General features: G+C 47.7%; 2 protein-coding genes across 3 annotated transcripts in view; both read left to right on the plus strand.

Moving 5' to 3' along the window:
* The first annotated feature begins 3,325 nt into the window (after nt 1-3,325).
* Nucleotides 3,326-10,094, plus strand: ZNF165 (zinc finger protein 165). Of its 2 annotated transcripts, none has more exons than XM_047102031.1 (4): nt 3,326-3,392; nt 6,350-6,833; nt 7,119-7,254; nt 9,110-10,094. In XM_047102031.1, the coding sequence occupies exons 2-4, from the start codon at nt 6,423-6,425 to the stop codon at nt 10,012-10,014; spliced, it is 1,452 nt and encodes a 483-aa protein (XP_046957987.1). In that variant the 5' UTR covers nt 3,326-3,392; nt 6,350-6,422; the 3' UTR covers nt 10,015-10,094. The 2 variants fall into 2 exon arrangements, with proteins under 2 accessions (XP_046957987.1, XP_046957986.1); XM_047102030.1 differs by lacking the exon at nt 3,326-3,392 and adding an exon at nt 3,951-4,210.
* A 5,357-nt stretch (nt 10,095-15,451) lies between these two features.
* ZSCAN16 (zinc finger and SCAN domain containing 16) overlaps nt 15,452-20,803 on the plus strand; it is a 29,515-nt gene continuing 24,163 nt past the window's right edge. Inside the window, exons 1-3 of the mRNA XM_047102048.1 lie at nt 15,452-15,579; nt 17,132-17,586; nt 17,715-17,862. Of these exons, the coding sequence (XP_046958004.1) occupies nt 17,188-17,586; nt 17,715-17,862 (547 nt within the window). The 5' untranslated portion in view covers nt 15,452-15,579; nt 17,132-17,187. The remainder of the gene's footprint in view (nt 15,580-17,131; nt 17,587-17,714; nt 17,863-20,803) is intronic.

A 20,803-nucleotide genomic window follows, 5' to 3' on the forward strand; every position in this document is an offset into this window, starting at 1 on the left:
TGGGGGATATTTTTTGTATATGTTCTTTATCAAGTAGAGAAGTTCCCATCTACTACTAGTTTATTGAGAGTTTGTATCACAAATGGGTGAATTCTATGAAGTGCTTTCTCTGCATCAAAATGATCATGATTTTGCTTCTTTAGCCTGTTTATTATATTGATGGATTTTCAAATGTTGAATCACTCTTGTATGTCTGGAATAAATCCCACTTGGTTGTTGTATAGAATTCTTGTTATATACTATTGGATTTGTTAATATTTTGTTGAGGACTTTTGCAACTATGTTCATGAGAAATCTTAGTCTGTGGGGTTTTTTTTCTTATAATGTCTTTATCTGGTTTTGGTATTAGGGTATTAGGTATAACAGAAAGTTAGGAAGTGTTCCCTCTGCTATTTTCAATAGATGGTGATGAAATGGTATTATTTAGTCTTTAAGTCCTTGATAGAATTTACTAGTGAAACTATTTAGTGGCTTGATTCTTTTGCAGAAAGTTATCAATGAGGAAGAGCAAAGTTCACCAGAGATGACAGAGCATAATGAGCAAGGGAGAGAGTAATAGATTTGAGTATAGGTCATATGGGGTCTTATAGGCCATTTTAAGTACTTTGGGTTTTGTCTTGACTGAAATGGGGAGCTATTAAAAAGTTTTCAGCTGAGGGCTAGTTTAGGGGTTGAAAAATAATTTTCCCTCTACCATTCTAAGTTCTTAGTTGAAGCCCCCGTAATAAAAGACAATTTAAAAAGAAAAATAAATAGAAGTTCATTAACATGAGTATATAGGAAATACCAAGAGAAAAAGGAGGAACCGAGAAAGCAACATTAGAATTTTCATCTTAACAGGGAAAGGGGATGGAATATGTAAGCTTTTCAGGGGAGAGTAAATGACTTTTAGGAAAGATGAATGGAGCCCTTAGAATAGATGGGAAGTATGAGCATTTGTGACAAGTTTGTCAGGGTGAGGTATCAACTTCTTTCTGACCACACGAGTCAATTTTCCCTGGTTGATGAAACTCCCAGGGCGGTTGTTTATGACAATGAAGTCTGTTCTGGAGGATCTGTTCGTAGGCAGATAAGGGAAATCTGGAGAAAATTTCTTTCCGCATTTGCTGTTTTTTAAGAGCCTACAGCTCAAACTAATCAATATACCAAAGGGGCTTATTTGAAATCAATGTACCAAAGGCGAGGTGTGTTCTGCTACCCTTCAGTAGCTAGAACTTGTGCTACAATAGTATCACTATGACTGCTCTATTAAGAACAGACTATGAGTAGGGCACCTGGGTGGCTCAGCCGGTTAAGCATCTGACTTCTGCTCAGGTAATTATCTCACGGTTCATGAGTTCCAGTCCTGCGTTGGGCTCTCTGCTGTCAGCACAGAACCTGTTTCGTTCGGATCCCCTGTTCCCCTGTCTCTACCCCTCCCCAACTTGCGCACAAGCACGAGTGCACTCTCTCTCTCTCAAAAATAAATAAAACGTTTAAAAAAGAAAAGGAATAGGGGCACCTTGGTGGCTCAATGGCTGAGTGTCCTACTTCAGCTCAGGTCATGATCTCACGGTTCATGGGTTTGAGCCCCATGTCGGGCTCTGTGCTGACAGCTCAGCAAATCCTGCTTTGGATTCTGTGTCTCCCTCTCTCTCAAAAACAAACATCTAAAAAAAAAAAAAAAAGGTAATGGACTGTGGGAACACAGGTAGAAGCAGAAGGAACACTTAAGAGGTTTACTGCCATAACCCAGAAGAGAGGGAATAGTATATCAGCCCATTTTTAGGAGAATGGATGCAATGCTATATTCACAACTGGATTGCTATACAGTAATGAAAATGAATTTTAACTCAACAACAGGGATCAACTTTAGTAACCTACTGTGGAGTGAAAAAAGCAAATACCATAAGATTATCTGATGACATGATGCCTTTTAGATTTAAAGAAACTACGAAAATTAAACCAATTTGGCCATGCATACTCATCTAACAGAACTACCTTTTCAAAAAGAAAGAGAATAAATACAAAATGTATTAAAAAGAAAACCACAAGCCCAAGATGGAGTTAATTGTCTCCAGGACAGCAAACCAGGACTACATTACAATTGCAATCTCTCTAGAAGTGAAATTTTAGGCAAACCAATCAAGAATTTTCTGGTCAGCACTAATAAGATAATCTGTCACATGGGCTCTCTCCATTCCCTTCCCCCACCCCAAAGAAAAAGAGGTAACCTGCAAGATTAGACCCCTGCTCATCCCCCACCTCCCAAGTGAAGGTGATCTTGCCTTGAGATAATGCTTTTTCTTTTGCTAATGACTTCCTTGCCCCGCCCTCCTTCCTACAAAAACCTTCTATTTTTCTATCACTGGTCAAGGCTCCTCTCTGCTTACAATGGCTTCATAAAGATGATTAGATCTTCAAACCTACTCGATTGAATTTTTGTTAACACCACAGATGAGAAGAGATACAAGAGAAACAGCAGCAGCAAATGTAAGTTACCATCAAAGTTCTAGTTCTCATACATTGGCCCAGGGATTCAAGAAAGTTCACATTTTGGGGGCACCTGGGTGGCTCAGTTAAGCGTCAGAATCGGCTCAGGTCATAATCTCATGGTTCAGGTCATTATCTCACGGTTCGTGGGTTCGAGCCCCACGACCAGCTGTGTGCTGACAGTGCAGAGCCTCTTTGGGATTCTCTCTCTCCCTTTCTGCTCCTCCCCCATGCTCTCAAAATAAATAATTAAACTTTAAAAATAAAAAAGAAAGTTCACATTTCTTAGGGGCACCTGGGTGGCTCAGTCAGTTGGGCATCCAACTCTTGATTTCCGCTCAAGTCATGCATGATCTTATGGTTCCTGAGTTCGAGCTCCATCTCGCGCTCTGCGCTATCAGGGTGGGGCCTACTTGGGATTCTGTCTCCCTCTCTCTGCCCCTCCCCCACTCACACTCTGTCTCAAAATAATTTTTTTTCTTTTTTTTTAAGTTCACATTTCAGGGCATGCACACCCCGCCTGAGCCAGGGTTATCAGCCACCGTTTGTAAACCTGCACTCCTGAAGCCCAGGGAGGCTTCGCGAGCTTCAAGTCTGGGCGGCGCCCCTGGTGCGTGGGCTTCGGTTCCACTTCCCCCGACTTAAGACCGCGCGAGGCCAGCGAGAGCAGCAGGGCCGCGTTTCCCGCTACAAACGGGTGCAAGGACCCCACCCCGGAGCTCTGAGAATTCGAGGACCTCCGCCAGGCCGCAGGGGAAACGGACTCAGCGCGGAGGAGACGCCGGGGCTTCTGGGAATCGCAGTCCAAAGCCAGGCCGCCTTCTGCGCAGACTCAACGTCCCGAGGACGGAAGCTTTGAGAGACGGCGCAGCGCCGTCCTCCCACCGGAAGTGTCCGATCGGAACCATCCTGTAGGAGAGGTGAGTCCGGCTTTGAGGACCCGAGGGTCTGACCCTTTGCCCCCTGCAAGCACCCGGTCGCTACCACTGTCCCTTCGGGATTGCAGCAGTCCCGCGGCGACCTGGAGCCGGGACCGCGGAGGAATCCCGAGGAGAGGGGAACCAGGGTCGGCGTTCGGAGGACATTGCGCCCGCCTGCCTCCCGAGGGGAGGTGGTTTCCATGGTTACCCGCGCCGCGCGTGACGTCACCGCCGCGGGCGGGGCTGGGTCATTGGAATGACCAGCTCGGCGGCGGCCTCAGGACGCCAGCTTTCAGCCGGGAAGAGCTGCCCGGGAGCCCGCCCCGACATCTCGCGGGAGGAAGAGCGGGGACGGCCCCGCGTCCTAGTGAAGTGTATCCATACTGTGGATGTTTGTTGTTTCCCGTGTGTCCGGCAAGCAGTGGGGACGGTCAGAGGCCGTCCCGTAGAACCTCCGGGGCAGGACAGCCGCCAGCATCCGGGCGAGAATCCCTCCCCGCCCTGCTCCCGCGGCCCCTGCTGGTCCCCCTCGTCCTGCAGCCTAGCTCCAACGCCCTCCAGCCGAGCCCCCCCTCCACGCCCCGTCCTCCAGCCGAGTGCCCAGGTCCTGCTCCTGCACACGCAGGCGCCTGCCCCTCACCGAGCTCCGACTTTCCTGGCAGTTACTCCTTCTCTCTTCTGAGACCGTCTAGAGGCTTCTCAGGCTTTCCCTCCCCATCGACAAATGTGAGAACTTAGAAAATAGCGCGTGGTCCTTAACCTCCTGGAGTTCCAGCCAGTTGATGAAGAGAAACAGCCAAAGCTAAAAATGATACCAGGTGATGAGTGTTGTATTCACAGGTGTTCTGTGTTAGGAACTGTAGGAGCTCAGAGCAGGGATGACAAATTGTTTATTAGAGGGAGCTGAGTTCTTAGTCACTCCAAATATTAGAGTGAGCTGGGATCGCCATCAATCTGCTGTTCATTCCCACTTCCTAAACTTTTCTCCTGCCCCTTCCTTTTGAATTTTTTTCATCTTTTATTGTCCAGTTTAAGCCCCACCAGCTCTAGGAAATATTTGCTACCCTTTGCACATAAACACACACATGGGCTCCCTGCCTCAAAACCGTTAGGATATTTGATGCCTCTCCCATACAGCTTGTTTAGTACTTCGGTTTTCAACATCTTTCATCATTTCAGTGTGTGTCATGTAAAACACATCTAGTTATGTAAATGTTTTTAACCCACGTGTGTTTATTGTCATTTCTTTCCAACTGTTTTGCAAACTCACACACCATTTAATTCCTTATGGCTGTACATCAGAATACAGGTTTTCCAGGTATACCCATACTAACCCAGACAGCATCCCAGGATCTGTTTCTAACAAAGTTCCCACATGATGATTAGGCAATGAGCTCAGCTGGGAACTAACTCAGACTTTCTTGGAAATCGTTGCTGTACAACTTCCAGCCCAGAGCTTTGCTTGTGTTCAGATTCTTGATAAAGTACATGTCAATGCAACAATCAGCAGTCAACTTGGTGAAACGTTTAGTAGAGGATCTGAAAGATTGATATTTGCATTCTGCTCTCGTAGTCTATTGCTTCACAGCTAAATTCCTGTTACTCAGTTTTTCAGTTCAGAAACCAGTCCCAGTTCAGAGACCATTCCCGTGTGCTGACTTGAGGAACTGGTATTTAATAACAAGACTCGGAAGATGGATAAGCAAGTCATGATGCAGGCTTATTATATTTAATTTTATTGTCCACGATATGGACTGAGCCAGGAACTAGGAAGGTAGAGAAGGAACTGTTGGGATAAAACAAACCTATTTGAGACCTTTGGGGAAGGAAATAGTTAACATTGATTGAAACAGCCTGTTGACTAACTTGGATTTAAAGAAAATTTAATAAAATAAAAAATAATAAGGAACATAAATTTAAAAAATAAAAGACATGGTTAGCCTCTGGCTCTCAAGACAAGTTGCCCTGGGGTGCCCAGCTGGCTCAGTCGATGGAGCATGCAACTCTCGGTCTCAGGTTTGTGAGTTCAAGCCCTGCATTCAGTGCAGAGGTTACTTAAAATCTTAAAAAAAAGAAAGAAAAGAAAGAAAAATTTGTCCTTATTATTTAACAGATTTATAAGTAATCCTAGTTCCAGATTTTGAATTGATAATTATCATTCCAAGCTTGTATTTTCCTTACACTTGTATGAGCACAAGTGTGGTCTCTGTTTCTCTTTCCATATTGCAGTCTATCCCAGAAATGAACAACATATTAATTAATCTCCATAAACAGTATTTTTCAGGTCTTTGTGCTCAGAAGCCTCCCTTAGCTCCCCAGTGTCTAAAAAGTAAATTCTGAATTCCGGATCTTGACATTTGAGGCTTTCTACAGGAGGCCTTTGCCTCTGTGATATCCTTATACAAACTTGCTGAACTTTTTGCTTTCCCGCTTCCGTGATCCTACCATTAGCCACTTGTTCAGGCCATTTCCTTGCTTGTAATTTCCTATTTTTCTCTCTCCCACATCCTTTCAAAATCCTTTCCATTCTTCAGAAGTTAGTTTCTGAATTAAGCTTTCCCATCCATTACAAACGACTAGGCTCTCTTGAATCTCCCAACTTCATGAAGCACTTTGTCATTGTACTGTGCTGATCCTTTTTTGTCTTTCTGACTTACATATAATCTAATTGCATGTGGCATGTTAACATGTAGCATCAGCTTAAAGTTATAAGTTTTATGTTTATTGTTTCTACTTTAAAGTATTTTGTTTTTAAATTTAAATTTTGGCTACTGTGAGGTAGAAATCATGGGACTGTTGTACTCCACAGAGCAGGTATTTCAGTGGTTGTACATATGCTAAATGCCCAGTACACTTCTGTATAATGGGAAATGACAATTTCTGCGATGTGATCTTTAATCTTCATAGACGGTAATAGCTATTTTATAAATAAAAAGATACTTTTGTTTTTATTTTAGAAGAGCTCTCAAAACTAAATAAGACGCCGCACAAAGCAGAAGTGGATTTTCTGGGAATACATTTCATCCCAGGATGACGACAGAATCTAAGAAAACTACAGCTCAGAACCTTCAGGAGAATGCAGGACTTCTGATAGTGAAGATAGAAGAGGAAGATGTCGTCTGGAGGCAGGACACTTGCTTCCAGAGAAGTGATGCCCTCAGGCAGGAGCTCTGCCGACAGCTTTTCAGGCAGTTCTGCTACCAGGATTCCCCTGGGCCCCGTGAGGCCCTGAGCCGGCTCCGGGAGCTCTGCCATCAGTGGCTGCGGCCCGAGACGCACAGCAAGGAGCAGATCCTGGAGCTTCTGGTGCTGGAGCAGTTCCTGACCATCCTGCCCGCCGAGCTCCAGGCCTGGGTGAGGGAGCACCGCCCGGAGAGTGGGGAGGAGGCAGTGACAGTACTGGAAGATCTGGAGAGAGGCGCTGATAACTCAGTAGTCCAGGTACACAGGGGACAGGAGATCTAAGGCCTCCAGAGAGCTGGATCACACAGTGGGAGGAAAGGGTCTGAGATTGAACACCCCAATGAGACCTGCAGGGGCTCTTCCTTCAGCATTTATGTCTCCTTTCCACTCCAGCTGGTGCTGTGCCACATTTCACAGTTGAGTCGTACTTAATCCATCCTTCTGCAGTTTTGTATTCCTGTGGGAGGTTCTCTTTGTGTTTGGAAGATGTTCAGTTCCAAGAGAGATTCTCTCACAAGCCCAAATATACTTTATTTTTCTCAGGTTCCAGTCCTTGCACATGGGCAAGAAGTATTCAGGGGAAAGGTGGTGCCTCCTGGACCGGCACTCGGTGCCCAGTTTCAGCCAGTGGACCCCAAGTCCCTTCATGATTCTTCAGCATCCTTTGTGCTGGACTATGGTAAGGAGTAGTATTACACACATTTCATGTCACTGAAGGAGTGGGGCTGTGAATTTGCCTTCTCAGAATAGTCTCAGTCACTATAGGTGGTCTTTTCCTTTATTACCCCATGAGAAGTACAGAACTCTTTCCCTGTATGCCATTGGCCAATTAAACACACACACACACACACACACACACACACACACACCACCCAGAATTTGGTTCCTTATCAAACATATTAACATTCTCCTATTTGTACTTTATCCAGAATATTTCCAAAACACAGGATACTTTTATGAGTAAATTAAAGAAAAGAAAAATGAATGAGAAAATGTCAGAGAATGAGTAAAGAAACAAAAGAATAAGAGGAAGAAACGCATCAAGAGAAATAAAACATGTTAGTAGAGAAGCATATATAATGATAGAGAAGCAGATACATAATGATATACTCAGAAATGGAATATAATTCAGATGCATACAAGATCTACACTCTTATCTTTTTTATTGTACTTTTGGTCTTACAAAGCTTTCACGTTTTTATAGGAAGTTGGCCATATTTCTGGTGACCACCTCCATGGAATACTCATCACTGTTCTAAAACTCCTCTGTTTAAAAATTTTTTTAAGTTTATTTTTATTTATTTTTGAGATAAAGAGAGCAAGTGGGGGGAGAGGTAGAGAGAGGGAGACAGAATCCCAGGCAGGCTCCGCACTGTCAGGGCAGAGCCTGACATGGGACTTGAACTCACAAACTGTGAAATCATGACTTGAGCCGAGATCAACAGTCTGATGCTTAACTGACCAAGCCACCCAGGCACTCCTAAAACTCATCTGTTTAAGAAGTTCATGGATTCAGTATCACTTTAGGTATGAGTGGTCTCAAAAATAAAGAGTAAATTACAGTCCATTTTTTAAAAAAAATACCTAAATTCTGCTTTCACGTTTGTTCTGGAAACATTTCCATCCATCCTATCCAAAATCACAACATTTCCCCCATGCTAAGACCAGCACTGCCTAACCACCTTTCCTATCATAGCATATTCTAGACAAAACAAACCCAACAACAAAGATAAGATGCATAATACAGAGCCATAAGCACAGTATAAATTTGTGAGCCACAGGCACGAATTGTGAGGACTAGATCATAAATGGATTCTGGAAACCAGGCGGAAGAATTCATGTAAGTTGTGGAGGAAAGAGGGTGAAAGTTTCTGAGTAAGGTATAGGAGGTGACAGGGTTTTAAGGACAGCTAATCTGGTGAGGTTATTCAAAGTGATTAGCAGCTCAGAGTCAAAACAGCAGGAGGCTGTGACAATCCCCTAGATAAAAAGTAGTGATAAGGAACATGGTAGCAGAAATGTAAAGAAGGGGATGTATTCAGGAGATATGTAGCAGAAAGTGGTTACAGAATTGGGTTAGCCATGGAAGATGAAGAAATGGGTGGATGGATAGATGGATGGAGGTCTTCCCCTCTGCATGCATTCTACCTTCTTTTACCAGTTTTTCTCCGTTGTGCCCTTCAACCCTTTCATTTGAAAGGCCACATCTGAATTTTTAATTTTTTTAAGTTTATTTATTTTGAGAGAGAGACCACACACACACACACGAGTGAGGGAAGGGCAGAGAGAGAGAATCCCAAGTAGGCTCTGCGCTGTCAGCACAGAGCCCAATGGAGGGCTCAAACTCACCAACCATGAGATCATGACCTGAGCCAAAACCAAGAGTCAGATGCTCAACCGACTGAACCACCCAGGCCCCCCTGAAAAGTCGCATTTTTAGAGTAACCAAGTGAAGTACCAATATGTAATAGTGTTGAGTATTTCTTCCAACTCAGCAAATAGATGTTTACCACTTTCTCTTTGCGTTATTTTAGATAATGAGAGTGAAAACGGTGGATCCATGCCAAAGTTGGACATTTATGAAAAAATGGAATCACAGAGAATTCTATCAGGAAGAATTTCAGAATTCGTGTCAGAAGGATCTGCTGAGCCTCAAGACATCTGCAAGTCTACAGACAGGTTAAAGAGGCAATGGGAAAAAGAATCAGGGGGGTCTCAGAGACCATCATCTGCTCAGGATGGAAGTTTTAGTAAAATCCTTACCCACAAAAATACACTTACAGGTGAAATAAGCCATGACGGATGTGACAGAAGCTTAAACCTGAATTCAAGTGAATTTACACACCAGAAATCTCATAAACATAGTACCTATGACCAAAGTTTCAAATGGAATTCAGATTTTATTAAGCATCAAAGAATTTATGCTGGAGAAAAAATTCACCAATATGGAAAATCTCTCAAGAGCCCAAACCTTATTAAACATGCAGCAATTTTTAGTGGGGAGAAAACCCACCAGTGTAATGAATGTGGGAAAGCTTTCAGACACAGCTCAAAGCTTATTAGGCATCAGAGAATCCACACTGGAGAGAGGCCCTATGAATGTAATGAGTGTGGGAAAGCCTTTGGGGGCAGCTCAGATCTTACTAGGCACCAGAGAATTCACACTGGGGAAAGACCCTTCGAATGCAAAGAATGTGGACGAGCATTCAGCCTAAACTCACATCTCATCCTGCATCAGAGAATTCACACCAGAGAGAAACCCTATGAATGTAGTGAATGTGGGAAAACCTTCAGAGTGAGCTCACACCTCATTCGACACCTGAGAATCCACACTGGAGAGAAACCCTATGAATGCAGTGAGTGTGGGAGAGCCTTCAGTCAGAGTTCACACCTTCGTCAACACCAAAGAATTCACAAGAGGGAAAACCTGATAATGTAAAGAACTTAAATTTTTATGGAAGTGCTAAAGAAAGAGCAAAACATGAAAAACATTGAATAAAAAATATTGAGTGAGACAAATGACTGAAAGACCAGTGTCTTTTCTCTCGTTCTCTGATTTGCTGTCCTGCATATGATCTTCACTGTGTGTGTGCTTTCTGTGAAACAGGATTTGCCTCTTCCCCCACTGACTGCTAAAGTCAAACCAGAAGGGCAGAATTTGGAGGCTGATAAGTAGGTTAGTCTATGGCAGTGGGGGTGGAGGAAAAAGGGACTCTGTTGGGAAGTAACCGTGATTACTGCGTGGAGGGGAGAAGATTCAGGTAAAGAGGCTGATCATTAACACTAGTTAATGATCCGCCACAAGAGGAGGTGGGCTAAGCCCTGAAGTGGAAATAGCCTGAGCAATACACAACACCGCTTTCAGAACATTCCTTTAAATAAAGGCACAACAAAACTGAATTAGTCATGCCAGGGGCACCTGGGTGGGTCAGTTGGTTAGGAGACGGTCTTCGTTTTGGCTTGGGTCATCATCTCAGTTTGTGAGTTCAAGCCCCACGTCGGGCTCTGTGATGGCAGTGTGGAGCCTGCTTGGTATTCTCTCTCTCCCTCTTTGCCCCTGCCCCACTTGTGCTTTTCTCTCTCAAAATAAAAAATAAACAATAAAAAAAAAGGAAAGAAAGTCATGCCAAACAAGAGGACCTACACAATGGTAGCATTACAATCTGTAGACCAAAACCTGTGTCCAGAGGTCTTGCCAGGAGGTAAACCAGGAGAGCCTCCAAGGCAAGAGGCCAGAAACCAGAGATTCAAACAAGACAGGAGAGGAGAAGTAAATTGGGCAGGAGCTGGGGTAGGGAAACGTGGTCAAATTGAACTGAAACTTGAGTTTGGAGGAGACAGTAACATCCCTAGGATCTTCCTGCCCCATATGCGGGGGGGGGGGGGGGTGTCGGGGCACCTCCCTGGGGTGAACGTACCAAGACTGCAGTTCTGGGCAGCTCTCTTGAGAGAAAGAGGGTCTCCAGCTGCTGACAATTGTGGAAGAGGGCTGAGGGAATCCGCACTGACTGCTGCTCTCTCCAGAAAAGACCGGGTAGAGAGAGTTGGCATCAGAGAGTGGAGACAGGAATCCAACAAGTAGGAACTCCACCAGTGATTTCAGGACACAAAGGCAAATCTGGCCAGACTTCTTTTACCTGCTTGACGAGGCACATTTTCCCTAATGGGATAAAAACGATATAAGGCTTTAATGTCCCACTGCATGCATAAGGTCTTTACGTGAAAACTCTAGCAAACCACGTCCTTTGTAGAATTATGATAATCTAATGTACAAAATCTTCCACGAATAAATAGGCTTCATAACAAATGACTTAGCATTTGTTTCTCAATTACCTTGATTTAGAAATGTCCTGATGGGATCTCAGTAACCCAATACCTGGCCTGGGGTGTTTTGTTTTGACTACCGAACGCAGAGTTTCTTTTCTGCAGGTGCTGTGTAGCGCAGCCCACGGCGTGACAAGCGCCGTACCTCTCGCCCGCTCCGGGCTGGAGGAAACCGAGCCGGGGAGCGTCCTGCCCCAAAGCTCCCGGCGTGCGGGAACCGGGGCGCAAACACACGCGCCGCTGCGGGGCTCGGTCTCAGCCCCTAACCTTGATCACGTGACTGACAGTATCACCACGGGACGGAGCTTTAAAGTAGGGGACAGGGGCGCGAGCATCTTCAACCTTCCAGAAGGACAACGACCACAAGCCCCTCAAATTCGCGGCGCCGCCCCTCGGGGCCGCGCGAGGCCACCACCGAGAGGAACGTGTCCCAGAGAGGCCGAGAGGGGGGCTGCGACCCTCGGGGCCGCGCGAGGTTTCCTCCGGCCGCGCGAAGCCACCACCGAGAGGAGCGTCTCCCAGAGAGGCCGGAAGCCGGCGGCTTCCGCCCTCGGTGGCTACGCCGCTTCCGGCCGGATGGTGTGGTGGCGGTGAGGCCGGTGCGCTCCCCGAGGGCCGGCCCGGCGGCCCCGGCTGATGTCCGCAGCGCCCGGGCCTCACGTCTCTCCGGCTGCTGCCGAGGTTTAGGAACGGAGTTCCGAGATGAAGGCGGCGGCGCCGGGAAGACGCCGGTTTGGGAGCAGCAGGTGCGCCGCCCCGGCAGGCCCGGGAGGGAGCGAGGACGCCCTCTGCCGGTGTCGCCTCCCCTCTGGCGCCGGCTGTGCGAGGCTGCGGCTCCCGGGGCGGCCCTGGAGCGTGTCCTCACGGGCACTCAGACCCGCGCTCGGTGTGGTCGTTTTCTGGTCGTGACCTGAAGTCTCACCCGCGCATTTGCTTGAACTGGAAGAGCCCAGCGTGCTCGGTTTGCTATTTTCATTTCAGTCCGTCTGTCGTCAAGCTTCACGTTCTCTCCGCATTGCAGGTTTGACGTCAGAATTCACCGGCAGCGCCCGTTCTCCTTCGGAATTCGTATTTCCGTGCTTCACTCGGTGGGTTTCCAGATGATGGGTCAGCTTTAACCCCAGTAAAGCCTTCAGCAGCCTTTCGCATTTGTGTACGTTAATGACTCGTCTTGCCTCAGGAGTAGCCCGAAAAACACCCCCAAAGCCAGTCTCCCACATACTCCAGCCTGTGCCGTAATACGTGTTGCCTCGGTGACAGCCCGTAGTGGCTGCAGCCTTGGCTCCCGACCCTGAAAGAGCAGGACCGCGCTTGGAGCCAGGAATGTGTGCTGTGCCGGAAGAACCCCCAACAACCAGGACGTAGCCACTGCTGCTCCTGACTTTGGGCGTTTCTGTTACCTGGGGACGCCTGCACTTTCACCAAAATTGCCATGTCAAGAGGAAAAGACCTTGAAGCTTTTCTCATGCTTCTTTCCATAGCGTCCTTTTCCAAACATATTATCTGTTGAAAGAGACCTGAATTCTTAATGAAATTGCCTGAATATGTAGCCCATTATTAGAGCTTCTTATGCACAGGGGTAGTCTGAGACGTTACCAGAGCTGAACTCACCTGAAAAGCTCTCCCACATTTATTACATTCATAGGGTTTCTCTAATACTGAATAAGGCCAGTGCTTGCACTGGAAGCTTTCTCACATTCTTTACATTTCTTTTTAACATTATTATTATTTTTTTTTTTTTTTGAGAGACGGAGCATGAGCGGGGGAGGGGCACAGAGAGAGAAGGAGACACAGAATCTGAAGCAGGCTCCAGGCTCTGAGCTGTCAGTACTGAGCCCAACGTGGGGCTCAAATTCATGAACTGCGAGATGATGACCTGAGCTGAAGCCAACTGAACTACCCAGGCACCCGTCTTTACATTTCTTTTTAAGTTTATTTATTTTTGAGAGAGAGAGTGATCGGGGAGGGGCAAAGAGAGGGAAAGAGAGAGAGAATCCCAAGCAGGCTCCACGCTGTCAGCACAAAGCCCAACACAGGGCTCAAACTCACAAACCTTGAGATCATGACCTAAGCCAAAATCCAGAGTTGAATGCTGAACGGACTGAGCCACCCACATGCCCTACATTTTTTACGTTTATAGGGCTTCACTCTAGCATGGATTTTCAAGTGACCAACAAGATGAAAGCACTGAATAAAGGTTTTCTCCCACTTACTGCAGTGATACAGTTTCTTCCCCAAGTGGGTTCTCTGATGTTCAGAAAGGGGGCAAAGCTGAATAAAGGCTTTCTCACACTCAGCACAGTTACAAGGTTTTTGTCCTGTGTTCCAGGAGAAATTTCTCCTACATTTATCACCTGTATGTTGGAAGACTTCTTCACAACTGCCTTCCCTGTAAGTCTCCCCATGGAGTCTCCTAGATATGCAGTGCTTGCTTCAAAGGTGTGATACCTATGCAGTCACACAGGGCCCTAGCACTCAGAAGGGTCCTACTTCCGGAAAGTCCTTAGCTTGGTTTCATATGCTATGTTGTCACAGTCTTGAGATTCTAAATTTTATCTTTGAAGTCATGTTCTATAAGTAAAGCAGAACAATAATGCATACACCTACGCAGAGCGTATGTCTTGCCTTCCCATTCAGGTGTAGCGTTGGTAATCCCCCAAGAACACAAAATTCCAGTGGACCCATGATACATGGGAGTTAGTGAGATTCAAAGTAACTACGAAGGGGAGCAGAATAGGCTGCCCCAAAGTGCGCCACTTGGCATGTGGATTTTTTTGAGCCAAAGGCAATCAAGACCCAGAAGACCAGGAATAAATTTTTCCAGCACCCTGTTTTCTGCCTGGGATTCCGATTTTCTTAACCCTTTTGTAGTGTCTGTGTCATTCATTCTCTGTACCAGTCACCCAGGGGTTAAAACCCCTGGAACAAATGAACTCCCCTTCTGCAGAAGCTCAGTAACACAAAATGAGCATAGCCTCAAGGAGCTCACTGCCTAGAACAGGGCAGTAAGGATTCTTACCTAGACGTAAGAAATTCAGTTCCTAAGCGATTTTTACTGCAGTCCGTATAAAAACGTCAAGTTGCTACGAGTTGTAATAGCAATGCGGTATGAAGTACTATCACCTCCAGTTTGCAGAGGCAGTGAGTTTAGTTTAACTAATAGTCGGAGAACTCGGGATTCCGACCCCCTACCAGAAGCTGTTGAGCACTGGGCCGACCAAGCTTAGGCCGAGAGCCCTCGTGTAACCCTGTCTTCCTGGCACATAACTGTTACTGAGCAGCTCGCAGCAACACTACACCGTCGGGGCATTCAGTTCTACCCAACACACTTCAGAGGGCCCTGTAGCGGTTTTATTTTGAAATGTCAGGACGTACAGTAAGTCCAGAAATCACGTCTCTTTAACGCGAGCACAGGGGTCTCCCTGCGGCTGTGCGGCACCGAGCGCGGCCACACGGTAGGGAACCCAGCGCGGAGCGGAGTCCCTCGCGTGCAAGCCACACCGGGCGGCTCGAGCAGGTCCCCACGCCGCGAGCAAGACGCACGACAGCGCTCCGCACGCTGAGGAAGCCCCTCAGCTTCCCCTCCGACGGCCGTCCGGCTGCTGAGCCAAGTGTCTGCCTGGGAGGTGTGTCAACGTTCACAGCACTCGGCTCGGAGAGCAGAGGACGCGGCCGGGGAGGCAGGCTCCTGGGAGGGCGAGGCGGCGGCGCTCGATCCCCTTAACACCGGGAGGGTCACGAAGCAAATTCCCACAGGCCCCAACCTCCCGGGCGGGCTGCCGGCTCCCCGCCCCTGCAAGTGCCTGAGGGCCGCGCCCTGCCTCCAGGATCCACTCCGTCACCTCCCGGCGCCCCGCCCCTTCATGCACCGGCACCTCACGTCCCGCCCCCTCGCGCCCCGACGCCCCGCCCCTCACGTCCCGGCGCCCCGCCCCTCATGCCCCGAAGCCCCGCCTCCTCACGTCCGGGCCCCGCAACCTCCCGGCTCGCCTGCTCCCCGCCTCAGCGTCGGGAGTGGTCGCCGCCGCCGCAGGCGTGCGCGGACGGTCGGGGGCCGCCGGAAGCGACGCCGGCCGGGTGGGATTCGCGGGCACACATCTGCCGGCGGCACGGCCGCCTTCCCCCGGCCCGGTTAAGACTCGCGTCCGGAGAGCGCCGTACCGCGACCGGGGACTCCCAGGTCGGCAAGGGGGGGGGGGGGTAGGGAAGAGTCCCCCTGCCCGGCAGGGTCTGTGAGGACCACCCTGGCCTGAGGGGACCGCTGCGGTTGCTCGTGAACGCGGGGCCGGCGGGGCCGGGCGGCCGGGTGACGGGAAAGGTGTTTGCGGTCCGGCTGCTCAGCTGCCCGCGGGATCTTCCTCTTCGGAAGGTGTCAACTCCTAGAAGTCCCTGTGTCCTTTATTCTGAATGATCCCTACAACGCAGAACCCCCAAAATCCATCGTCAGGGCGGGGGAGGTGGGAAGGGTGTAAAGGATGCCCAGTGGGGCAGGTGTTCAGCAGGCGACAGACGGCCTCCTCGTGGGCCTGAGCCCTGCGCCCAGAGAGCGGGGCGGGGCTGCGCGGGGCGGGGCTGCCGAGAGGACCCGCTCCCCGCCGGGACTGCGACCCTCACCGAGGACTCACCGGGGGCCAGGCTCCGAGTTACTGCCGGGAGTTACTGCCGGCCGTACGCGCCCCAAACCACCCTACCCACGTTGTCCTGTTGTTACCGGGCCGTGGTTGTGTAAGATGTTAACTAGGGGAAGCTGGGTGAAGGTGCAGGGACTTTTCTGTTCCATTCTGGGAAATTTTCCTTAAAGGTATTCCAAAATAATACGTTAAAAAAAAGGTAAGATATGTTTACAGAGGGCGACATACAGGTTTAGAGAGATTAAGCCATACGCATAAGAGAACACGACAGGATTCAAGCCCAGGTCCTTCACCACTGCCCACCGTGCCCGTGAATTAGTCCACATTCACTTAAACGCACAGGCCCTGCCACCACGTGGAAAACAAACCATCTGCACCCACACAGCCTACTGCCTGCATTAAGGTGATTTTACTGTTCATTTGTCTTCACTAGATGTGACACTTTCATTCCACTGTCTTTATCAACATGACATTACTATTCCAGGAGGTTCTCGCCCTATAAGATAAAGTCGCAAATAATAGTATTTACTTCAAGAAATGACCCCTCAAAAAATCCACTTAAATGAGTATCGGACTCTCAGCTTTCAATGGAAAAGATCCAGACTTTTTGAAACCCTCAACTCAAAACTTTCACCTTGTTGTATCCACCTCTAAACTGTCGTGTCATGATCCTTGCCCAATCTTTATCCTGCCTCAGGAGATGTGCCTTACACTCCCGAAACCTCATAAAAATCCTGACTTTGCCTTCCTCCCTGGGAGATTTACTAAGACTCTGCCAAGGTAGTGCTAGCACTCATAGCAATAAATTCAGTTTGGTATTATCAATTATTTTGGCGTTATTTTTGGAACGCAGAGATCCAACAATATTCTCAGTATTATCAAAAATGCTGTTTGACAAACATTCCTTATGTTTGGAAAAAGGTTTGAATTATTTTAAACATATTTTTTCAATTGTCTTTAATTTTGGGTGGAGCCTTCTTTCTCTTCTGAACAGAAACTTTAGACTTAGTGAGTCATGTGTTTAATCAATGAGCATGTGTGTGTGTGTGCATGTGTGTCTATGTGTGTCTATCTTCTTAACAGTGGTTTTTGTAACCTCAGGAGTGTGTCCTGAAAGGTAACACACTTGTTGCCCGCCCCCGACCATCGGAGCTGGAATGGCTGGAGTACTCCTTCCACGGCCTCCTGAGGAGTCAGAGGGACTCTTCGGAGTAAACAACAAAAAATGGCCTGCCAAGGTTCAGGCGACTGGCCCACAGTGGAGCAGCCCAAACCACCAGGAGGTATTCCGCCAGCGCTTCCGACAGTTCTGCTACAAGGAGACCCCTGGGCCCCGTGAGGCCTTGAGCCAGCTCTGGGTGTTCTGCTGTGAGTGGTTAAGGCCTGAGATACGCACCAAGGAGCAGATGTTGGACTTGGTGGTGCTGGAGCAGTTCCTGACCATCCTGCCCGCGGAGCTCCAGGCCTGGGTGCGGGAGCATCACCCGGAGAGCGGGGAGCAGGCGGTGACCGTGCTGGAGGATCTGGAGAAGGAACTGGATGAACCAGGCCAGCAGGTAGAAAAAGGGCCTGTGCTCAGTGCGGGGATGGTTGGGCGCGGGCATCAGGCTGATGCTTTGTGGGCTCTTGGGATCATGTACACTGTGGGCCCTTCGGATGCCCAGACGAGCCTGCTTGTTCTCAGGTTTCAACCCAGACCTGTGCACAGGAAGTGCTTTCTGAGACATCGGTGCCCCTGGATCCAGCTAAGGAAGCAACATATCTCCAGCCTCAACCCAGGGAGATCCAGCTTAAGGGTGAATCTCAGGACCCTCAACACCAACAGGACTGTGGTTAGTGTTGACACTTGGGGCATATGGCTCCCCTGGACACCTTAGAATCACTCATCATTCAATAAATACATGTCGAATACTTATTACGTGCTGGGCACCATGCAAGGCGGTAGGTATAGTGAGCCAAGCAGACGTGATTCTGGCTTTCACGGGTCTTACAATAGTCTGGTGACAGAGGCATTAAATAAACACACAAATGAATGCACCATAACAGACTGCATGTGGGGGAAGAAGGTAGAGAAAGCCTTTTTGAGGAAGTAATATGGGAGCTAAATCCTAAAAGTAGAAACTAGCCACAGACGGACAAGCAAGGCAGGCCTAGCAGCATGTGCAAAACCAAGTGGGAAGGAAATGGGTTTGAAAGAAGGCCAGAGTGACCGGAACATGAAGGACAGAAGAGCAGAGAGAAGGCCGTCAGGGGCCAGAACACAGGGCTGTGTGGGACCAGGTAAGGAGTCCATACATCTTTAACTTTACTGTGTGTAAGACCCACCTCTGGGTCCTGCGAGAATCCCAGCCCTAGGAAATGCTCAGTAAAGGTGAGCGATGAAGTCCAAGCAGAGGGATAACACAGGATCCGAGATCCGCTCCTTGGCTGAGAGGAGCAGTGCCAACAAGGTGGTCAGAACAAAGTGAGAGCCTGAGAAATTGTGTATTCCTCGCCCGCTTGCTCTCTTTTTTGGTTTTTGATTAGGAACTAACAGGTGCTGCGTAAGCTGGACATTAGCCAGATTGGAGAAGGAGAAGAAAGACCACTTTGAAGACTTGCTGTAGCTTAAGTCAACATTGTGAGGGCCAAAAGTAGGGCAGTTTTGAATGGTGATGGAAAGAAGGGAGGGATGAAGAGAGGTCACGTGTCCTAAAGCCCTGGGAGGTGCTGGAAAGACAATAGAGTTGCTCTCACTCCTCTCCTGGCTGGAACAAGGAATCCAGGGTTCAGAGTTGGAGCATTCGTACATCTGATGGGTGGAAGTGACGCCCGCTCTTCCCAAGGGAAAATGGAGTGTCATTGTTAGAAATAGTGTCTACACAACATGAGTTATGCTTTCTCTGTTGTTGTCTTCTTTGTTATGCTGAGGGAAGACTTTTAAAGGATGCAGGGTACTTCTTACATATAGGTAGGAGTGTATGAAATTCATGTTTTCCAAATTAAGGTGTTTGACATAGGGTTTTCCTAAAGAACCGAAGCTTGCTGTGTGAAGGTCAAAAGTTTATTGTATTAGCCAATTAATGAGCATCTTACCCATATGTGTAACAAATTCTTGTAAACTGAACAGAGCCTGTCCTTTTCTTGAAGATATAAGCTGATCATTACGATTAATGATTCAGGCCTGTGGATCACTGCTGCTCTTGGAGACTTTTGGGTAGGAAGGGCCAGCAGCTTGTATCCTAAAATGACACCAGACTATCATGCCAGTAAATGGCAGATGTGTGATTTAAATATAGTCTGTCTCCAGGACCCGTGTTCTTAATTCCTGAGTAGTGTTGAGGTATAAAAATGAGGAAGATGGAAAGTTATAGAAAATGCAACTGAAAAGGTAGGCAGAGACATTTTTAACCTTCACTGTGCATCTGGATGACTTTAAAAATATATAAGTGCCTGGGCCCCACCCTCAGAAATTGGCTTTCAGTTGGACTGCGGTGAGGCCCGAGCATGGACTTTTTTTTTTTTTTCCAACCCTCCAGGTGATTTGCATGTGTAGCCAGCTAAAGTCAAGAACCCAGTGGATCACGAAGGGCTTATACACTCAACAGATGAGTTTAGGTTTTATTCTGTGGGGAAATTAAAGTTCGATATTCAGAACTTTTAAGTCCTTGGGCAGTTTCAAAATTTGGTAATTTAAACTCTAAGTGTGGTACGTACAATCTACAAATGGCATGTGAAGTCAGAATAATTTTTTTTTTTAATTTTTTTTTTCAATGTTTATTTTTTTTTGGGACAGAGAGAGACAGAGCATGAACGGGGGAGGGGCAGAGAGAGAGGGAGACACAGAATCGGAAACAGGCTCCAGGCTCCGAGCCATCAGCCCAGAGCCCGACGCGGGGCTCGAACTCACGGACCGCGAGATCGTGACCTGGCTGAAGTCGGACGCTTAACCGACTGCGCCACCCAGGCGCCCCAGAATAATTTTTAAAACAATACAAAACTGCACACTTCAGTACAGCCACTGTAGATGTTGGGATAGTGTGGGCCATCTGATCACACAGCTCCTGGAAAGTAAATGGCTGTAGTCACCTGAATTCTAAGTTCTGCTAAGGAGCACAGTTTCTTGAATAAACCATGTCTTTAAGTCTCTGTAAAGAAGTCTGATAGCAACAAAGTCAGTATCGGTGTACATCCCTTAGACCACTTTGGAAAACCTCCCATGGGATTAATTATACATTGAGAGCACGTGACTTGTTTTTAGTGTTTGCTTATTGATTTTGAGAGAAAGAGAGAGCGTGGGGGGGGCAGAGAGTGAGAGAATCTCCAGCAGGCTCCACACTGTCAGTGCCGACCCTGGCACAGGGCTTGAACTCATGAACCGTGAGATCATGACCTGAGCCGAAATGACGTCGGACATTTAACCGACTGAGCCACCCAGGCACCCCAAAACCAGTGTCGTTTTAAAATGTGAAATCAGGGGCACCTGGGTGGCTCAGTCGGTTAAACGGCCAAATCTTGATTTCGACTTGGGTCATCATCTCACGGTTGCTGGGTTCCAGCCCCACATCAAGCCTGCTTGGGAATCTGCCTCCCTCTCTCTCTGCCCCTCCAGCCACTCCCCCTCTATCTCCAAAATAAACAAAAGTCATCTTTAAAAATAAAATGCGAAATCAATTTTTTTCATAGCAAGTTTATGAGATTTCCTGACATATCAGTTATCGAGGCAACATTCTCTCATATACCTTTCCTGTGGGTTCGGTCTTCCTGAAGTTCATTCTTTAATAACTACTTCAG

This window comes from Lynx rufus, unplaced genomic scaffold, assembly GCF_022079265.1.
Source record: "Lynx rufus isolate CCGP_SWC_20201006 ecotype Redwood Valley unplaced genomic scaffold, mLynRuf1.p SCAF_6, whole genome shotgun sequence".
Lineage (NCBI taxonomy): Eukaryota > Metazoa > Chordata > Mammalia > Carnivora > Felidae > Lynx > Lynx rufus.